This window comes from Dunckerocampus dactyliophorus, chromosome 20, assembly GCF_027744805.1.
Source record: "Dunckerocampus dactyliophorus isolate RoL2022-P2 chromosome 20, RoL_Ddac_1.1, whole genome shotgun sequence".
Classification (NCBI taxonomy): domain Eukaryota; kingdom Metazoa; phylum Chordata; class Actinopteri; order Syngnathiformes; family Syngnathidae; genus Dunckerocampus; species Dunckerocampus dactyliophorus.
The window spans coordinates 10614676-10629302 of NC_072838.1; the positions used below are offsets into that span (position 1 = coordinate 10614676).

At 44.1% G+C, this 14627-nt stretch overlaps 3 protein-coding genes across 3 annotated transcripts; 1 reads left to right on the forward strand and 2 right to left on the reverse strand.

The window, feature by feature from the left end:
- Positions 1-791: 791 nt before the first annotated feature.
- xkr8.3 (XK related 8, tandem duplicate 3) lies at positions 792-4724 on the reverse strand. Its single transcript, XM_054764077.1, has 3 exons — positions 4144-4724; positions 3137-3324; positions 792-1838 (listed from the first exon to the last, which is right to left on the reverse strand). The coding sequence occupies exons 1-3, from the start codon at positions 4467-4469 to the stop codon at positions 1126-1128; spliced, it is 1227 nt and encodes a 408-aa protein (XP_054620052.1). The 5' UTR covers positions 4470-4724; the 3' UTR covers positions 792-1125.
- A 393-nt stretch (positions 4725-5117) lies between these two features.
- Positions 5118-9669, forward strand: srsf4 (serine and arginine rich splicing factor 4). Its single transcript, XM_054764300.1, has 6 exons — positions 5118-5318; positions 5729-5880; positions 7008-7117; positions 7191-7405; positions 7519-7596; positions 8851-9669. The coding sequence occupies exons 1-6, from the start codon at positions 5212-5214 to the stop codon at positions 9278-9280; spliced, it is 1092 nt and encodes a 363-aa protein (XP_054620275.1). The 5' UTR covers positions 5118-5211; the 3' UTR covers positions 9281-9669.
- Positions 7986-14508, reverse strand: msto1 (misato mitochondrial distribution and morphology regulator 1). The gene is made up of 14 exons (XM_054764299.1): positions 14325-14508; positions 13816-13945; positions 13671-13740; positions 13487-13562; positions 13324-13381; positions 13083-13233; positions 12758-12872; positions 12545-12679; positions 12320-12472; positions 12112-12240; positions 11864-12048; positions 11696-11800; positions 10552-10664; positions 7986-10482 (listed from the first exon to the last, which is right to left on the reverse strand). Exons 1-14 carry the CDS (start codon positions 14406-14408, stop codon positions 10220-10222), a joined length of 1767 nt encoding a protein of 588 aa, XP_054620274.1. The 5' UTR covers positions 14409-14508; the 3' UTR covers positions 7986-10219.
- Positions 14509-14627: the final 119 nt, after the last annotated feature.

Here is a 14627-nt window from a genome sequence, read left to right on the forward strand (position 1 = left end):
GCGTCAAGTGGGGAAAAAACAAATGAGACACACTTGCACTGTAATGTAATATGTGATTTGTGGTTGAAGTATCACAAGTAGTTGTCTGTTGACGTGGGAACACGTGTTGTTTTTGTGCTGCTGGAGTCCCCGCGCTTGTGGTCAGTGGTCACGTGACGCGAATGGAGCCGTTCCATATTACGCAACCGGGGGGTGTTGCGGCACAAAAACCTGTATGGAGGAAGTCATGTGTGGAGGTGTGGAAGGGGCACACGGACTTTTTTCATTTAATAATTAGTACTAGTTTAGTATTAGTATTAGTTTAGTAGTTTATTAGCGTGATATGTCAATACTCGTGTGAACACAGAATAGATGCTCCCATCACCAGCAAGTTTCGTCTTAATAGTTCAATGGAACCGCCGTTAGCATACTGGCTTGTTTTTCGGTCAAGTCGAAAATTTACGCCAAATTTTTGCCTCAATTTACATACATTCTCCGGTTATCGTATAATATGGCGCAAGTCTTGTTGTGTTATCAATACACTACGTGAGCCCAACTGTTTAATGTATTTTTTTTATCACAAAACGTTGTGAGCTCCCTATTAGCTTGCTAATACACGGAAACAGGACCCCTACGTTAGCGCCGTCGCTCATCTGTGATGTCATCAGCGGTTGACTGTAGTTCTTTGCAAACAGTTTTACACCACCAGTCCCAAAAATGTTACCATCAAATTTTATGGTTTTGAAAATGAAACATATCACACGTAATTCAGTCTCAGTTAACATTAAAAAGCAGCTGAATAATTTGTCCCTCCGATTTATTTAAATACACTTAGAAAATGCTATATAAAAATGTGAGGCCATGGTGTGTTGGACAATTTGGCATTTAATCATCCCAAAATGTGTGGCATTGTCCTGATACAATATGGCTATGTAAATAACACAGATAAAGACAGGCTGGCATACTTTCACCGAGCACTTCATTATGTACACCTATACAATCTAATGATGCCAATTACACTGTCAAGAGTTTCCAAAAGCCACACTGAATCATCAATCAGATACACGGGCACAAAGCTTATATTAGATATCATCAGATTGTACAGGAAACATGATTGCAACAAACTAAAACAAGAGTTATCAGTCGTTATCTTGTGTTTCTACTGACTGAGTAAAAGAGTGCAGCATTGTGCGCCATCCTTTTGTTGAGCAGCTGGGAGGACAGGGTGCCGTCCTGGATGGGAAATTCTCTGAAGGACACTTCTGCATCAGGCAAGTCATCAGGCAGCCCTGGATCCCTCATCGGGGGCCTCCACAGTTTTGGGTGGAAGCAGCAGTAGTAGATGACCTTAAAGAGCAGTCCCAGTAAGTAAGTGAGAGGTAGGATGATGAGCAGCGACAGGGCGTATGGCTGTGATGTCACAGGGTCTCTGTAGCACCACCAAGTGGCCAGCAGGATCCCTCCATCTGTAGCGATGAACGTATGATAGATGATGCTCCTCCCACGAGTCCGACCCTCGGCTACGTTAAACCAGCTGAAGTACCAGATGAGCCCCACTGTGGCCCGGTAGAGCCATTCTCCACCAACGCTGTCCATGAAGTCTGTCCTCTGTCTCCAAGCCCAGAGGACGAAGCCCAACCAAACCATCAGGAAGTGGGCAGCGATGTAGCCGGGCAGGACAGAGGCGAAGAGAGCGAGGGCAGCGACACGTGGGGAAATGAGCAGCAGGTTCCACAGGAAGTAGACCAAAGAGGAGCCCCAGCCCTGCTTGGCCTTGTCTGGCAGGAAGGAGCGCAGGGAGCGGTGGTAGTCCACCACCATCCAGGCTATGGACGTGGTTGATGCTGCAATGCTCACAACTGCAACAACGGAAGTAATAGGATCATCAGTGTAGAAACCACGAGAAAGAAGATTTGTGGTATGTGTGTGCCAAGAGGAAGAAAACACAACGTAGATACAGTATGTGATATGTGTGGGGGTGTGGGTGTGTGTGTGTGTAGACGCTTCCTGTTGACCTGATGGCTGACTTTGTGATATTATTGAGTATTTGACTGGTCCAATAAAAGCCATTTTCAGCTGTAGACACGAGATGGACAAAAGTGTTTACACCAGCGGTGTCCAAAGTGCAGCCCGGGGACCACTTGCGGCCCACAGCTGTTTTCTTATTGGCCCGCAGCACATTCTAAAACTATAAATCAACAAGAAAACTAAAAGAAAAATGTTTAAAAAAAACCAAAAATATAAAAACCAGCAGTAATTTTACAAGAATAACGTCAAAATGTTACAAGAAAAAAGTTATTAACAAGAAAAACTCTGCATTTTATGAGAATAACATCGTAATATTCTGGGTAAAAATAATGCCATTTTAGTAGCATAAAGTTTAAATATTATATTATTTTTGAAAGTCGTAATATTATGAGCAACTAAAAAACAGCAAATAAAGTTATAATTTTTTTAAAAATTAGGCTTGGGAAAAAGTTATAATGTTACAAGAATAAAGTCAAAGATCATCAGAATAAAGTCATAATTTTGAGAAGAAAATTTACAGGAAGATAAAATTACAAAAGAAAAATTTAAAAAAAAAAACAACAGCAGCAGAAATGGCAAAAACGACTAATTTTAGGCGAGTAACGTCAACATGTCAGCAAAGGAAAAAAGACGTATTCTAACGAGGAAAAAAGTCACAATTTCACAAGAATAAACTCAAAATATTATGAGGAAAAATAATGTTTTAGTTGCATAGAGTTTAAATATTAAAGAAAAAATATGCTATTTCTGTTATAGTAATATTATGAGAAACAAACAAGACAAAATAAAATTGCCATTTTTGGAAAATGAGGTTGGGGAAAGCAACTTCGACATGCTCACAGGAGGACGGACGATCGAACCTGCAACTTTCAGGTTGGGAGACGACCACTCTACTACCTGAGCCATGCTGCCCTGGGCACCCCCAGTTTAGAAACACCTACGAATCCAGGCCATTTTTGGTCTGCGGCTCATTTTTTATTATCTAAGCTGCTTTGTTCGGCTAGCTTAGCATACCGTATGTAGAACCTACATTGGTTTTGGCACCTTTCATTTCTCCTGGAGATCAATAAAGTATCTATCTTTAATGTACAAATGTAGCAATGTGGACCATAACGTGCATCCAACTCACACTGGACGGTCCTGGCTTTGTTGTTGCGCAGCACCACATAGATCATCAGCGTGAGCTGCGGAGCGCTTTCACAGAACGTTTCAATGAGACGCAGCATGCTGAGGTCATGGGTCAGATAAACAGCGTACTCCGACCCTTCTTCTTTGCGCCACCACACCCTGAAGCCTTGTCTGATGGCCGAGATGTGCCTGCGTGAGGGAATGTGTGAGAGAAAATTGTTGAATTGAAGATTGTTTAATGATGCACAGATGATTAGAAAACCTAGTAAGGGTGTGTTCACACACGTAGTCCAGTACTCCAACATTTTAAAATGATACTTGGTGGCTGCGTTGACACTTGACCAAACAAACTGTACTACCAGCGCAAAGCGGGCGAAACAAATGACAGCACATCACGAAACACCTCAGTCAAGGTGAGCAGACACATGGAATGCGAAGGGATGCTGTGCTGACATATTGTGTGTCGCCACCACACCTGAACTTGACATTTATGGTCATGACACTTGTCAACTGTAATTACACGCTTACGGACCTTTTCCTTATGAGAGCAGTCAAACAATGTCCTGCAGTAAAACCCTTATTGCAGTGTTTAAGCGTGATGGCATCACAATAATGTGATCTGCATGCAAACCTGTTGCAGACAGGAACCATGACTGCTTAAAATGAAATATACGGGGGCGGGGGGTCCAAACTTTTTCCACAGAGGGCCGCAAAACAATCGAGAGGACCACTTTGATACTTCTATGTATTTTTTTTTATTTTGTAATAAGCTTTCAAAACTTTATATATATGTAACAAGACATTATTTTATTATTACTGATGAGTATCAACATTTCAGCGTTTTCTCTTTACATTTTGCCTTTTTGCTCTATTTTTCCAATTTCTGCTGGGTTCATTGGCTTAATGTTATTCCTACAATGTGCTGCGGGGTACAAATGGCCCCCGGGCCGCACTTTGGACACCTCTTAAATATACAAACTTCAACATTTCCACAGAAAATGTGTTTACCTGCATAGGAACCCCAGCTGCAGGACATGTAATAGGCAGGAGAGCTTCACTTTGTCCACAAAGAGCACAGCTTCGGCCCCGATGTCACTGCGGAACCCTGGAAGTTGTCGGTCATATTTTAACCAGAACCAGCTGAACATTTGGACCACGGAGGACGACAGCACCATGAGGGCGACCAGTGCCCCGAACCACAATAAGTCCCCATGGCAGTAAAACTCGACGGCAACCCACAGGTCGGAGCCCCAGTCCACCAGGAAAGTACACACTCCGATGACAGAGAAGGCGAAATCAATCCAGGAGTATTTGGAAAAAGTCCCGCGCTCCATCGCAACTTAGCCTGAGTTAGCCTACTAACACATTTGTTAGCTAACATTCGGCTAACGACGCGTACCGTTATTTGCATCCAAATGTGACCTCACTTCGCTCTTCTTCAACCCATGGAGGAAGTTTCTTTATGTGCTACAGGTGGACAACAGCGGCAACTCTTCCCACCGCAGCGACATTCTGCAGTAAGTCTGTTCACGTTAAAGTTAAAAACAACCACCTATTGATTATTAGCAAAAGTCCCCTTCAGCGTTCATTTTTAGTCCCGCCTACTGAGGTTCAGAGGTCATGCGACCACCGTTGCAACTTCCGGCACCGAAAGGGTGTTTGTGTGGTTGCTAATTGTAAGAAATAAGACCACCATTCAACTTTTAATCGCTGATTATTAGGCAACGTGATTAAATAAAATGCTCCATTTAATGAGTATGTGAAGCCCAACAACGTTATCTTCCCTATTTTGTTTTTTATTTCAATAATATTTAATTTAAGATTGTTTTTGTCATTAAAACAAAGTGAAAACGTGAGTCATCTGTAGTAGTATTTTTGGCCATACAATTGGACAACTGTTCAGAGGGCGGCGGTAGTGCAACAAAGTATTTTTGCTAAATGCTAAATTAGCAGAAGAAGAAGAGTATAAACCACGCCCCCTGTCGGCACAGCCTTTTGTGCGGATAAAGCTGCTGTGTGTAGTTCCCTACCCGCTCACGGTTCTCCTGTTCATTCTGCATTTTATAATTCGACAAAATGTCAAGAGTCTATATCGGAAGGTTGAGCTATCGGGCCAGGGAAAAAGACGTGGAGAGATTCTTTAAAAGCTACGGGAAGATACTCGAAGTCGATCTAAAAAACGGGTAATGTTTCGGCGGTTTTGTCGATGCCACCTTGTTGCAGAAGCTAATGTCGACTTAGCATGAAGCTAACATTGTTGTCTGGGGCCTTGTTAATCTCGTCTGTACAGGCCCGATTAACAAATGTTTTGATTTGCAAATGAATTCAACCGGTTTCTTCGTCAAGTGTGCTGTATAAGTCGTGTTTATGTTATTTTGCGTGATACATTTCCCCATTAACATTCTTTAGGCTACTTTGCTAATCGGGCGTGCTAACGCCAGACGTGGCAATGTCACGGCGTGCTTGTATGTGAATTAAAACGAATCGTTTTTTCTGATAATATAATTTGTGTATTTGTCACAGCCTTACTTTGTTGTCTAAACCTGAAGTGAGTGTTAATAGTAACGCTGTAATGCTTTCTCTTCGAATTTAGGTATGGATTCGTTGAATTCGATGACCCGCGCGACGCCGACGATGCGGTGTACGACCTGAACGGTAAAGAGCTGTGCGGGGAGAGAGTCATTGTGGAGCACACCAAAGGTCCTCGCCGTGATGGAGGCTACAGTGGCGGCGGGGGAGGAAGGAGTGAGTTCCCGAACAAACTGTTTTGTTTTGTTTTTACATCAATATTAATTTTTTTAGGTTGATTTTGGTTGCTAAATTATTGTCCTTGGTGGCTTACGTGCATTCAGTTTGTGCTGTAATCACCATTGGTTACCCTTAATATAGTGTTCATTGAGGTTCCATTTAGTAATGTGGTCACATAGAGGCTAACTGTAATAAAGGGGGAGCAGTGTTTTCCACCAAACTCTGTACTTTTTAATAGTTTTGTCACGGCAGACACACACGGTATAAATGCCAATACAAACACTCCCCGACTTGTTCTAATCATCAGTCTGTCGTTTAGCCATGCAGGTTTCTGATGGTGGGTGCGTCTCGGTTTCTGCTGTTGCACGTTGCAGAGCATCGCATGTGTTTTTGCTCTTGCAATTCAATCAATTGCATGACAATCTTGAGTGCCCCCAAGCCACCAATGACTTAATCTTGCAATTAAACCATGTAGAAAAAATGGTTTAAGAAGGAAAACTGATTTTTAATGTGACTACTGTAATTTACAGATTGTTGTAAATGTTTGATTCAATTCTTTTTTTAAATATTATTTCTAATACAATGATTGTCAATTTAAAAGGTAAAGATTTAACAAAGAACCTCAATGTTTTAATTGAAAGAGTCCTTTGCTGACTGCCCGCCCTATTGCTGGCCATGGTGTCCCCCCTTTCCAAGAGTGTGGTTTGACCATTCTGGGCCCCTGGGCAGACCAAAAAAGGGAGCCATTGTGAATGAAGACCGCTATTGCCATTAGGCCCAGGCCGGGTGGTGAGGATGCCATGGGGGTTAGGAACAGATGTGGGTTCAGCCTAAAAAAAGAACATTTATTGTAAATGAACAGTCAATTGTGTTAGTTTGCTTATACAATTTTCTTACTTATCCTTTTTTTTCCCTAAGTCTAATTCGCTACACTGTTATGTCTAGATATAGGTTAGCTAGTCAGTTTTAATGAGTACATTTATTTTTTGTTTTCTGTGTAAGCCATATAAAGTTTCTTCCAAGTGGTTATTATTTATAAGATTAGTTAGGAGTTCAGAATAGTAAAAGCATCCCAGTCGGTGCATGGTCCTCATTTGTTTGCTCTATCCTTGTTACCTTGAAAGGTGGCTATGGAGGACGATGGGGGAGAGACAGGTACGGTCCACCTATCAGGACGGACTATCGGCTAATTGTTGAGAACCTGTCCAGTCGCTGCAGCTGGCAAGACTTGAAGGTTTGTGTCCTTAGAAGGTTGCATAATGTAATGTGCACCAACATCTCAACACGCCTTGTGTTTCTCTCCAAAGGATTACATGAGGCAAGCAGGGGAGGTGACTTACGCAGACACACACAAAGGAAGAAAGAATGAAGGGGTAATTGAGTTCAGGCTCTACTCGGACATGAAGCGTGCTCTGGAGAAGTTGGATGGCACCGAGGTCAACGGCAGAAAGATACGTCTTATTGAAGACCGCCCCGGAGCCAAACGCCGCCGCTCCTACTCGCGCAGCCGAAGCCGTTCCAGGTATGAAGGCATCCGAGAGGGACAGATACTGCCGGGAGTCTGAGTAACTCATGTTAAGGGATGGGGCAGATCCGGTATCTGGTTCCAATAAATCATGTTCTGTGTCATGTCAGGTCCCGCTCCAGGAGCCGCAGGTCTCACAAGAGCAGGAGCCGCAGTGAAAGCAGCAGCCGGAGTCGCTCCCGTTCCAGGTGAGAAGCCACTTTTTTGCCATTATTTCCGAGTTGGCCTGGTCAGGTGTCAACGCCATCACTCGAACCCTGGTGGATCCCAACGCCAGGGCTGAGACTGCTTGAAGAGGCGGTCTTGGTCTGCTTGCGGATGAACATTCACTGCTGCCTCTCTCTGTGGGTGTGAATTGCACAGATGCTCGCACACACGGTGCATCTTATGATGACATGTCAGCGGGCATGTTTCATCTGCTCGTTTCTCTGTACCACAGAGTGTGCATTAGTTTCATAGTGGAATGAACTGAGAGAATGAACCCTCATCTCCTCTCATTCAGCCTCTTTGTGGAAGCAGGGCGACTCGTGAGTGGACACTGAGTGCGAGCATCAAATTAGCCTCGTGAGAAAGCATACGCTAACATGAAGGCACAGAAGTGGTGGTTTCTAAGGCGAACCCAACAGCCCCAGTGTGGAAATAGTTTGGGTTTAAACAGACTGAACAAGGTGAGCACATGGACACCGAAGGGATATGTCACATTTGTTCAAAAGTAGTGACGAGGAAGCAGGGGAACACGACCGACTTGTATGCACACCTGAAACAAAACAATCCTTTTCAGTTCTTCCAACTGGAGAGAAAAAAAAAACCTACAGCTGGAGGTGCAGAAGATACAATGCGCTCTCATTATCACGCCATATCAATAATGGCAAAATGGTCTAAAAAATGCCAACATGGAACATTTGTAGCCCAATTACCTACCAGCAAAATTTGTTATCGTGACAGGTATTTTATGCCATATAATTAATGGAAAAATGGGCTCAGAAGCTAATGTGGCTCACACAGGTTCAGTAGACTTGAGCACCATCTAGTGGTTAAAATGTGAATCACACCTTAGATTATAATGTGTAGTACAATGATCGCCAGCAAAATGTGTTATCGTAACAGGCCTATTTAGAACACTCCAAACTGAATTTTGGTTTGCTAAATTTTTGTTTTGTCAAAAATGCATTCAAGTTGTGAATCTGCATGCTGTTGCTGTACGGCCAAAGGCAGGTATTAAAATGTTGTGGTAGCCAAAAAACGAGTACTTTGGCATCAAAGCAACCATCCAATATGTTGGAAAATGCAAGACAGATTAGGATTTGAACGAACTATATCGCAAGGTGCAAATTTTGGCTTTGCACATTTTCCATGAGTTGTTCTGCTTGTGAGGACTGTGGTTTAAATCCAAGCACTGATTTGTGATATTTTTGTATTGGTTTGATGGTTTTTCCCTGCAGGCCTGCTTCTCGCTCCCGCAGTCACTCACACAGCAAGAAGAGCAAAAGCAAGAGCAAGAAAGAGGAAGACCGCAGCAACGGGGACCAGAAGGACAAAGACCTGAGCAGGAGTCGCAGCCCGAAAAGCAAGAAGGTCAAGAAAGAGGGGAAGGTCAAGAAAGAGGAGTCCAGGTCCAGGTCTCGCTCTCGTTCTCTCTCCAGGAAGTCCGTTTCAAAGGGTCGAGACCAGCCCAAGAGCGACGACGAAGCAGGCGAACCGGAGAGGGGCTCTCGCTCCTGCTCTCCCGTCGACTCAAAATCCAGAGCCAGGTCTAAATCAAAGTCCCGGTCCCCCTCCCCCGTCAAAGCCCGCTCCCACTCCCGATCAGCTTCCCGCTCAGTCTCTCGCTCTAAATCCCGCTCCCAGTCCCGTTCTCGTTCTCGCTCATAGTTTTTGATTTAGTACTGTTTGTCACCAGCCTTTATCTAGCCTAGCGTCGCCCCGGACCCCCACACATCCATCTCTTTTTGATAAGTAGCTGTACAACTCCAGCTCTTGATGTCTTTTATGCACATGCTTCTCATTTCATTTCCTTTTACACATCTTTTTTTTTCCCCCCCTTTGCCATAGTCCCAATGGAGGATTTTTTTGTTTGTTTTTTTTGGTCTGTGATAGTTTTATAACTTGAATCAGTGGTGTGTGTTTTAGCCTTTTTTGTCCGCAGATATAGAAGCTTACTATTATGTACTGCTGTGCTCCTTGGAATATGTAATATGTTTCACCTTTTGTGAAATCCTTAACATTTTATTTCAGATTAAAAAATTAAAAGCCTAATTTTATGTTTGGGTTGTTTAGATTTGCAATTATGCTGGGATCATTTTTAATGAATTACTAAAAGACGTGTTTAATTAAATCAAGTTAGCAATCAAGCCACAAAGGCAACAAATCACTATCAAATGTTTAATTACAAAAGAAGTCATGAAAAGTCCATACATTCAAATTCCGTATTATGCTACACTCAATATTGCACCAGTATTGTCTTACAGTCCGTGGGGGTATTGTTTAGAAATGAGCTTATATCCATGTTTCTCCCATTTTTATGCAAGCCCACATGCTAAAAGGAATGCAGAACTAAACTACGAAGGAGAGTGTTTTGGGGGGAAAAAGACACTAATGTGGAAGATTACACAGCTCCAAGAAGAAAGCTGCATTTTAAAAGGTGATTTACACGATTCATTAAGTACAGATAAAATGAAAGTGGTCCATAATGCGGAAATAGTTTGATAAATAGCTGTAGCTCTACCACCACATTAGTGAGTCTTGATTCTTTGGACTACAGAGCTATGGGAGCGCGTCCATTAGTAAACAAAACACGTCCAATACTCAATGTCAGTCATCGTCGTCGTCCTCAGAAGAAGACCGTGTCATACCTCCGCTGTCGTCTCGGTAACAACGAGCCAGTAAACGCAACTGCTCCAGGACCTCGCTGTAATCTGCCATTTCGGGGCCTTGAGCGAGAAAGCTGGGGGCCACGCGGCGGATGTCAAAGGCGCTGACACTGCGGTGCAACTCTGCGAGCCACGGGTCCAGGGCGGGCCCGGACTGGAGGGATGTGATGACTGGAACGGAGGAGACTGCTGAGGCGGCCAGAGCTACAGAGATGGCAGGAAATTCAGTCGAGAACAATATAAGCTCAAATTCAGCGTGAAAAAGATACTCACAGCTAGTTGGAGGCTGTTGGCTGTGCACCAGACCTCTATTAGTAACAGACTGATGGAATATACGAGGGAAAGGTGGCATTACTTTACTAGGACTAGACACCAGCTGCACTGCCCTGCAGAGAGGATAACAAAAAAACACACAATTTAGGAAAACTGACAACCTTTAAATAGAGAGGGTTGTGGAAACGTCACTACAGTGGAACCCGTTTAAGTCGACATAAGTGGTTGTCGAATTTTGTTCGTGGTGGAACGGGGGATGAAACAACGGCTCAGAAGTCGTCGGCCAAAGTGTAAAAGATCTTTGGTCCTACAATCATGGCTGTAATGTAAGTTTTGAAATCGGCAGTTTCTTTCCTGTTGCCGCTCCCATCCTTCTTTGTTTGTTTTTATCGACTTTCACAAGCGGTTATGATGAAGTGAACAATGCCACAACATATGTCCACATAAGCGGACCGATTTCTCATACAAGTTACCCCTTTGGGTCGTGGAAAGTAGTCGACGTCATCTTAAAGTGGGTACATTTTGTCAGACAGTAATCCCTCGCTGCTAATTGGTTACAGACCGGGCCGTGAATAATACATTATTTTCTTAGTTGGAGCATAGAATACCTGTTGACAACCTTCTAAATACGTTTTTTTTTTTTTTTTTTTTTTAAACATGCTGGAGTGGATTACAGGCGCAATAGTAGCATGTGTTATTATTATGATTAAGATTATTATTGTGCCTGTTGTGAGATAATTCAAACCTGCAATAAAAGCCTGTTGCTCGGCGTTGCTTGTGTGTCTCACCGAACATTACAGAGACCTTACTGACTGACTCTGTGTAAAATATTACATAGTATTTCATCTTTGAATGCATCTTTTGAATGCCTTATATTTGTATTTTAGTTCATTTTTATGGTTGAAAATGCTTAATTTAGGAAAAAATATGGAACATTTGCTTAAATATGCATTTTTTCCAATTTAATAGGCCGTATTCAACCACAAAACAGCGTGATTTATTAATTCATGTTTCTTAAAATACCGTGATAGGGTGAAGCCGCAAAACTGAAACCACAATGTGGGGAGGGACGACCGTGTCGGATTGTCAACATAAACGGGATCCACTGGTAATAAAATGTACGTATTCATGCGTCGGGTTATACAGAGGAGCTGTGGGATAGAAAGATGCGACGTAGGACGCCAGGACGTCTTCCCCGCTGTGTAGGTTGTGAAGAGCAGATGGCGGTTCAGTCCCTGGCGCACCAGAACTGATGGGACAGAAGACATAAGATAAATATGATATTTTGATGCAAGAGCCAACATGAGCGTACCTGATGAGTCTCTGGCCTTCCAAGCCCTTGAGTGTCACCCATTGCCCGTAGCAACGACCGTCTCCTGCTTCCGGGCATGTTGAGAGAGGTTTCCATGGCAAAGACTCGGCACAGGCACTTAAAGCATCTGGCAGAGAATCCCCGTGCATCATTGGAAACGGGACAGCACCATAAGCCGCCACCACCTGCAGTTCAACTTCTTACGGTCATCAAAACACCACAGACGTCGAAGCCAACAAAAGGCTCACCTTTCTCCCTGACGCAGACAGCGAGTCTGCCAGCTGCCACATGGGGACGCTGTTCCTCAACCTGTACGGCGCAGTCAGCGCATCCAGAGCGAGAGCGAGGACGGAGCTGGAGTGGTACCAAAGTGAAGGCTGGAACACATGGGGAGATACAGAATAAGCGCGTGATAAAACACACACACACACACGTGTATTCACATAAATAACTTACATCGTAGGTTAAGTAAGGGAAGCTTAAAGGTGACGAGGGTCGCAGGCCCAGCCCGCCGCGCAGCGTTAAGGGACAGTAGATGGAGCTATGACTAGCCAAGTGGACCGTCCCTAACGCGCAGTTCAACAGGTGGTAGAGGTCTTTGGTTGGAGTCTGCTCGATCAGAAACAACATCACGGCATCCATACCGAACACATTACCGTCTCACCGTCGAGTCCACCTTACCGAGTTAGGGTGACTGACGGGGGCCACCCCATAGGTTAGGATGCCTCTGCCGCCGTACGCGTCTTGGAGCATTTCGGTTACCTTCGACCCCAAGCCTGCAAAGCCATCAGCCATGTCACACAGTACCTGGAAACCCTAAGACCAGACGTGGGCAGAAGATGAGGAACGAAAGGGAACATTGTGGGGAACAGCAGGGAGGACGGTGTCGCTTACTTGGAAGTAGTCACACTCTTCTACGAAGAAATGCAGTTTGTCATCCAGCTCCTGCAGTACGGACCCCTGCAGGAGCGCTTGCCCCTGGCCAAAAGCCTCCAGACGGTCGGCCTCCCTGGTCATGACACCAGAATATTCTAAGTACCGATTGTTTACAATCCGGTAATTGGCACCAAAGAGAGCAAAAACATGTATTTTTATAGACGTGTACTGTACAGTAACCCCTCATTTATCGCCGTTCATTGGTTCTAGACCCAAGTGACAGAATTCCCTGCCCATCCTTACAACATCCTAGACTCCATATATGGTAAAAACGGTATCTCACCCATCGTGGTTGTACTGGTGGATGACGGAGATGGTGCGAGGGTGCAGGTGAATGCGAAGAAAGTCGGACCACACTTTGACGCTACCCTCCAGCTTGTAGTTTTTCTGGACTCGAGCAAGCCGACTGTTCACCGTGTCAACATTCAAAGACCCTGTGAAATTGTACCACCGGCACCGCAATTGGGGACGAGTTGATGCCTATGGCTGGACCGTGTGCAACAAGTTATCAGGTGTTTACTTACGTTCACGCGGAGGCATGGAGCTTGAAGAAAAATCTACCTCAGTCAGTATGTCGCCCCTCTAAACACAAAGCGCACTGATGTGAGTCTGCTCTAATCCGCAATGGCATCTCCGTCGTAAAACAGTCTAATTATTAACCCTTTCACTATAAAACTAAACACTTACATCCAACTTGTCCAGGTCTTCCAGGAATGAGTTTTTTTCAGGGGGGCTCTCCTTGTGCGTCATCAGGCTTCCATCCCTGTCACATGGCGCACACACACTGTAAGCGTAATGCTCGTCTAACATGTGGGGTGCTATTCACAGCAAAGCAGATTATGAATGTGAAAATGTGAATTATTTTATGTACCAGGAAATAGCGGCTGTCTCTTTGCCAGTATCATACAGACTTCCTTCCTGCCGTAGAGTCAGCAGACTTCCTGTGCGACAAAAAGATGAAACGCCTTCAATACGAAAGTCACAATAATATCGCCTAACTGATAAGACACGATTACCTTTAAGGTCCATGACAATGAGGCGTGGGGTGTAGGTAATGTTACCACCCAGCGTCTGGCCTTCACGAAACATGACATCACTCTGGATCTCTCCAGGTGGCATCTCTGGGTCGTAAGACAGAGATGCATCCTGCAACACAAGTATGTTTATCTACCAATACCACAGTGCAGGAAGCCAAACCCAAGTGGGAAATGACTACTAAGCATACACCGGAGAACGTAACAACTGACGATAGCTGTTTCTCACAACGTGACTAAACGTCTATAGCAGAGTAATTTGAAAGTGGTCTGACTTCACACCAACTAACTCAAATGCTTCTGTGTTTACTTTGGGAATACAGCGTCTCCTATATTACATATATACTATATATTACTATAGTCCTTATGAAATTACAATATGATGCTAGTATTAGCTAATTCCTCTTTGTAGTGTTTGCTAGTCTCTTGTCAACACAAACCAAGCTAACATCAGCTAGCTAAGTTAGGTTAGCCGTCTGTGCTTCGCTCACCTGTAAATTCCACCAGTGAGTGCCCACAAAGTTGGAATAATGTCCCAGTTGGAGCGTGATGACCTCCCTGCAAATGCTACTCATTATGACGCACACCGAATGCTATATTAAAACAAGAAACGTCTTCATTTTACGACTGAGCGACATCTTTTGAGAATGACAACACTGAACGGCGACACGTTAGCCTGTGCTGTAGTGTTTTCTGATTGGCTGTGCATGAAGAGTCGACATATTTGATTGGATAATGTAATGACGCGGTAGCATAGTTTGGTTTCACTGCGCCATAGTGTCACATGTGGATGG

Bases quoted from the DNA above. Each gene is read 5' to 3' on its own strand.
- xkr8.3 (XM_054764077.1), bottom strand. From the start codon at position 4,469: ATGGAGCGCGGGACTTTTTCCAAATACTCCTGGATTGATTTCGCCTTC. The intron at 3,325-4,143 runs GTAAACACATTT...TCCCTCACGCAG, and splicing joins CAGCTGGGGTTCCTATGCAG to GCACATCTCGGCCATCAGAC. The intron at 1,839-3,136 runs GTGAGTTGGATG...CCGTTGTTGCAG, and splicing joins CAAAGCCAGGACCGTCCAGT to TTGTGAGCATTGCAGCATCA.
- srsf4 (XM_054764300.1), top strand. From the start codon at position 5,212: ATGTCAAGAGTCTATATCGGAAGGTTGAGCTATCGGGCCAGGGAAAAA. The intron at 7,118-7,190 runs GTTTGTGTCCTT...TTCTCTCCAAAG, and splicing joins GCAGCTGGCAAGACTTGAAG to GATTACATGAGGCAAGCAGG. The intron at 7,406-7,518 runs GTATGAAGGCAT...GTGTCATGTCAG, and splicing joins CGCAGCCGAAGCCGTTCCAG to GTCCCGCTCCAGGAGCCGCA.
- msto1 (XM_054764299.1), bottom strand. From the start codon at position 14,408: ATGAGTAGCATTTGCAGGGAGGTCATCACGCTCCAACTGGGACATTAT. The intron at 12,241-12,319 runs GTAAGTTATTTA...CATGTGTTCCAG, and splicing joins TCCCTTACTTAACCTACGAT to CCTTCACTTTGGTACCACTC. The intron at 12,049-12,111 runs GTGAGCCTTTTG...GTTGAACTGCAG, and splicing joins TGTCTGCGTCAGGGAGAAAG to GTGGTGGCGGCTTATGGTGC.